This window comes from Neophocaena asiaeorientalis, unplaced genomic scaffold (genome assembly GCF_003031525.2).
Source record: "Neophocaena asiaeorientalis asiaeorientalis breed wild unplaced genomic scaffold, Neophocaena_asiaeorientalis_V1.1 scaffold119, whole genome shotgun sequence".
Lineage (NCBI taxonomy): Eukaryota > Metazoa > Chordata > Mammalia > Artiodactyla > Phocoenidae > Neophocaena > Neophocaena asiaeorientalis.
The window spans coordinates 2,169,480-2,174,543 of NW_020175821.1; the positions used below are offsets into that span (position 1 = coordinate 2,169,480).

The 5,064-nt window shown below is 60.7% G+C and overlaps 1 protein-coding gene across 6 annotated transcripts in view; it reads right to left on the reverse strand.

Annotated features, from left to right (window-relative positions):
- Window positions 1–5,064, reverse strand: part of LOC112391147 (cytosolic phospholipase A2 beta-like) — an 18,487-nt gene that overhangs the window by 2,793 nt on the left and 10,630 nt on the right. For all 6 annotated transcript variants that reach the window (XM_024732346.1, XM_024732344.1, XM_024732343.1 and 3 more), the window contains 11 exons: window positions 4,888–4,942; window positions 4,478–4,608; window positions 4,162–4,215; window positions 3,790–3,827; window positions 2,753–2,888; window positions 2,079–2,215; window positions 1,601–1,823; window positions 1,364–1,481; window positions 908–1,045; window positions 623–727; window positions 298–477 (listed from right to left, as the gene is read on the reverse strand). In XM_024732346.1, the coding sequence (XP_024588114.1) occupies window positions 298–477; window positions 623–727; window positions 908–1,045; window positions 1,364–1,481; window positions 1,601–1,823; window positions 2,079–2,215; window positions 2,753–2,888; window positions 3,790–3,827; window positions 4,162–4,215; window positions 4,478–4,608; window positions 4,888–4,942 (1,315 nt within the window). The remainder of the gene's footprint in view (window positions 1–297; window positions 478–622; window positions 728–907; window positions 1,046–1,363; window positions 1,482–1,600; window positions 1,824–2,078; window positions 2,216–2,752; window positions 2,889–3,789; window positions 3,828–4,161; window positions 4,216–4,477; window positions 4,609–4,887; window positions 4,943–5,064) is intronic.

The following is a 5,064-nucleotide window of genomic DNA, read 5'->3' on the forward strand; positions in this document are numbered from 1 at the left end:
AGGCACCAGCCCTCCAGCCTAATGCCAGCTCCTTCCTGCTTTAGAAGGAGGCTCTGCCATCCGGCTCCTGCCCTCTCCTGCCAAAGCAGCACCTCAACTCCCGAGGCTCCACAGATGGGCTCTGACCCCAACGTAAGGAGAGGAAAAGGCGCTCCCGCTCCAAGCCACGCAGAGAACTGAACTCAAACGAATTGGGGCCAAGGGATTGGACAGTGCAGATGTCTGGACCAGGGACCCAAGGCTCAGGTGGCCATGGGAAGAGTTTGGGGAGCTGGGAGCCGGGGAGAAAAGCAATACCTTTCCAGGCAGAGAAGTGAGGATGCTGGAAATAGTCCTTGTGGAAAGAGAGGCCACGGAGGAAATTGTGGGTGGCCTGGGCAAGTGGACGCCGTGTCAGAAGGTCAGTGAAGAACTCAGCTATCCTGCTGGCCACTGTGGGAGGCTCTTCTATATTCAGAAGGGGGACCTGCTCCTTGTCTGCAGTCAAGGACAGGGGAAATGGGGACCCTTTATTTCAGCCTCTGTGGACTCACAAAGGAGGAGAGAGCCACCCCACACTCCCCAAATACAGCCCCACTGGCTGCCTCTCCCATCCTTCCCGGGGAAGAGCCCGGGCACCTACCCAGGCTGGCCTGAGCCTGTGCCCAGCGGTCCCAGAACTGGCTGGGCTCAGAGGACCAATACAAGCTGTCCTGGAGGCTGGCTGCGTACACGTTGCTCCAGATGCCTGAGGAGGAGATCCGAGTGGGACAGAGTCCCCCACCTCACCACACCCAGACCCTTCCCCACAGCCCATCTGAGACCAGGAAACGTCTCAGTGACGGAGCTGGGACAGTCGAGCCCACCACCACGCCCAGGCCCCTTCTCCCCACAACCCTAGCTTCTCCCACCTCCCAGACCCGCTCACCTTCCAGGAAGCAGATGCGGGACTCAGGAAGCCGCTTTGTCAGGCGCCCCATGAAGAACTCGGAGCCGAAGAGCTCAGAGGGGATGAAGGCGCCGTACCTGGGAAAGCCGACCTCATAGGGGGAGAACTCACACCACTCTGTGAAGAGCCACACAGCCTCACCATGCGGCCCACGGCCTGAGGCCCCTCGGGCACCAAGGCACCCACCACGGGCCCCGCGTCGGGCAGCCTCGTCATCAGGAGGCTCAGCCTTGTTGCTGGCACCCTGAGCGTGGGACCCACGGCCCTTGCCCCCATCCCAAAGCCTGAGTGACTCGGATAGGATGACAGGCTCTGGAAAGCACGGGACCTGGCCCAGAAAAGGGGGTGTGTTAACACCCACCTTCACACACAGGCCTGGCTACCTGTCACCCCAACAACTGTGAGAGCACAGGTCACGGTTCTGGAGCTACTCACCCCCAAATTCAAAAGTAGTCAGGTTCCGTTCTTTGGTGTTGAGAGCACAGTAGATGGGCAGAGGGTTCTGGCCACGGCTCAGGGCCTCCCGCTGGTCTGAGAGTTTGTGGTCATGAGGCTGAGGGAAGGTAGGGTGAGAAAGCCAGGGCTTCTTGGGGCCTTTCCCAGCCCCTGTGGCCCAGGGCCGCTCCCCATCTCTGGACCTTGCCCTGGCTTTGGCTGCCCTCCTCCCCACACCTCGTCATGCAACAGCGCCTCGTTGATGAGGGCCCACAGGGTGGTGAAGCAGGGCGGGTGGCCCAGGCGTGCACGTTCAGCCAGCTCCTGCTGGTACCGCCACAGCTGGCTGGGGGCCACCACGCCCAGCTTGCTCTTGGTCACCTGCGTCTTCAGTGATTCGATGGGCCCTGCCAGGTCCTTCTGAGACCACTCTGGGTCCTCATAGAGGTTGGCCAAAGCCCTGGGAAAAGCCAAAGCCAGGGGGATTGTCACTCAAGGACCCCCATCACATGCCTTGGGCTCGCTCTCTCTGCTAGGACAATGGCCCAAAAGACACCTTCCAGGGTCCCCTTGAGCACCTTTCTCCCTGGCACGTGCATTCTCCCACCCCTTCCAGTTTGGTCAGAGAGGCCGGTGGAGTCTGAGAGAGCCTTACCACCACTCCCTCCTATCACAACCCAACTAGCCACCCCCAGGCTCCTACACTCAAGCTCACCAGGTGGAGCCCGAGGCCCCTGTGATGCAGGAGATGCAATCCAAGAGGCCCAGCTCCTTCAGGCCAGCCAGCTGCCCATACAGGGAAGTCATGGCCCGGATCCCACCACCAGTGGCCGCAACAGCTACCACTGGGATCTGGAAGAGAGAACAGCCAGGCTTGGAGAGGCCTTAGGGAAGGGGAAGGCCAAGCCACAGGTAGAAGAGGTAGGAAGCCAAGTGCCCACTCAGTTCACCCACAGCTAAGGCTAGTCAAGATCTGATCAGGGCTCTTAGGACCACTTCTAGTCAGGTCTGCTGAGGAAGGTCTAGTCGGAAGTAGCCTTGCAAGGGTCAGGCTTGTCTGGTTTTTAAGAACTCCAAGAGAAATGGACAAGTTCCAAGCCTAATCTCCTCACCTCTAGCCCCTAAGGAGTCTGGTGATTGCTTTCTTGAAGCCCCAGGGCCACCTCTCTCCCTCTTTCTAGGAGAGGTGGAATCCCGAGGAGATGCCCCAGGCCTCATACACTGTTCTGCATCTGATGTGATCAAGCTCCTGACAACAGCAAGGGAGCGGGAAGCAGAGCGGGTCCAAGGCTGGCTCGGCACCAGTTCTAGTCTGGTTAGGGCACAACCAGTCCCAGCATCCAGCACTGAACCCGAGGACGCCCACCCAATCCAGCCCAGTCCCCAGACCTCATCCTCCTGCAGGTCTCCATCCAGCTGCAGGGCCTGCTTCAGGGCCTTGGCCACCACCTGCTTCCTCCTGCTCAGGAAGGCCCGCTCCTCGGCACAGGGCCCGCAGTCCAGCCGCACCGCCAGCTCTCTCGGTCTGGGTGGGAAAGAAGGGACCATGAGGCAGCTCCCAGCCTCATCGGAGAAAGAGAAGCGGGCCAGCCTGCCTGCCCCGGGAAGCCAGCCGCCACCCTTCTCTCCTCTCCTCTCCCCAACCCTCGCCCCAGCTCCTGTGTCCTCATTGACGTGTGATGTGTGGACGTGAAGGGGAGAAGGTGAACCCAGACCCTGGCGGGGACACCCTTGGGGAAGCAGCACAGCGGATTCACAGGACCAGGAAAGCGGTGACTGAAGAGGCTCCAGGGGGAGACCCAACGCCATCGATCCACTTCCTCCTCTCAGCCTCCCTCCCTCACCCACCCAAAAATGACTCTAAAGGGGACAGGAATGGTGCTCCCGCCTCTTCATGGTGGGGAGCTAGTCCCCCAGGCATGTGCAGGGCCAGTGTAGGCGGCTCCTCCCATCTCCTGAGGGTTAACTGAGGCCCCGAAGGGGCGTGACTGCACTCCTCTTGGTTTCCTTGCCGCCTCTGTGCCTCTAACCACTGTTCCACCTTCCATCTGCTTTTCTAGCCAAACATTTATCAAGGGCCTCCCAAGTGCCAGGCACTGGGCTAGACACACACCCCTCTGACTGAACCAGGAATGCATGTAAGAAGTTAACAGGAAGAGCCTTCATCTGCCAAGGCTCTAGCACACCTCAGGCCCCAGCCTCTGACTGAACCAGGAATGCATGTAAGAAGTTAACAGGAAGAGCCTTCATCTGCCAAGGCTCTAGCACACCTCAGGCCCCAGCCTGGGAGCAAACCCCTGAGCATCTCAGAGGGGATTCACGGTGGCCGAGCCTGCTAGGGGCCGCCCCGAGCCTGCTCATTTCTCCAGGCTGAGTGCCCGCTGCTGTCCCCCGTGACCTTTCCCAGTGCCCAGCCGGCCTCTCACCCTTCTTCTTTTTTCAGCTCCACCTTCATCAGGGGCTCCTGAAAACCATGAAGCCTCCAGTCACAAAGATGGGACACCCCGTTTCCTTCAACCCAGCCTAAGCCACGTCCCATGACAGACCCATGCTCCCTTGGGCCCCAGCCATCTCCACAGGGGCCAGGCCTGAGGCCTGAAGACAGGGATGCTCAGAGGACCCCTCTCCCCAGAGCCCGGCCTGGCATTTGTCCACGGCCTGGCCCAAGGACAGAAGCCGCTAGAGAAGCAGGCCAGCCCTTCAAGGCCTGGGGCCTGGGCCCACCCCACCCGTGCACATCTGGCTTTCTTCCTCTGGGTGACCATTACCTGGGATGTAGGGAAGACACGTCTCATTACCTGGTCAGAGGGCAGTGCCCTCAGAGGCACCTTCAGCTTCTCTTGAGGCTCATCCTGCAGGAAGGATGAAGAGGACCTAAGAATCTCCACCCTTCCATTCCAGCAAAGCCTCACCAATTGCCCCGGGAGTGACAGAGAAGTAGCCGGAAGGGGGACAGGAGGCTGAGGTCAACCCCATACTTCCCAGGATGCCTGACACTGCCAGGGAGTGATGGGGAGGGGGCTCGGGGTGAGCAGAGGAACAAGCTGGCAGGAGGTGCCAAGGGAAGCAGGGTGGAGGGCTCTGCAGGCCTCAGCACCCGGGACGTCCCACTACCTGCGGGTGAACACCCGGCTCCGGCTCCCAGCAGGCCGGCCAACGGAAGCCGAAGGAGCCGGCGCCCACGGAGGCCTCCTGCGGACCCTCACAGGACCCGGGAACCGCGAGCTGAACTCTGCCCTCCGACCCTGGAAAGAGGAACCAGGGCAGAGAGGCTGGGAAGGGGATCTCAGCCCACAGAGGCCCCTGTCTTGCCCCAAAAAAAACAGATCTTGGCTGGGAGGTGGGGTCCCACCACAGCCCCTCTGAGGACTAATGGGAAAAGCCCCAGCATGGATTCATCCCCTCACTCCTGCTCCTGGCTGAGAGCTGGGGGCAGCTTGTGCAAGGTTCCCTCCAGGGTCCCCTTAGAAAGGGGAAGACAAGGGCTGAGAGACAGCAGCTATCCCAGTGGTTCGGGGACTCACGCTGCTGGCCCCCAGCCTTCTCCAGTCGAACACACAAGCAGGAGAGCTCCCGGGCCTAGGTCATTAAGAGAGCCCCTCAGACTCGAGCCCCTCCCCTGCTGGAGATGCCACCCTCCCGACACCCTGGTTCTTGGACCTCAGCACCTTTTTACCTTGGCCCTGAGTCAGTTTCAGATC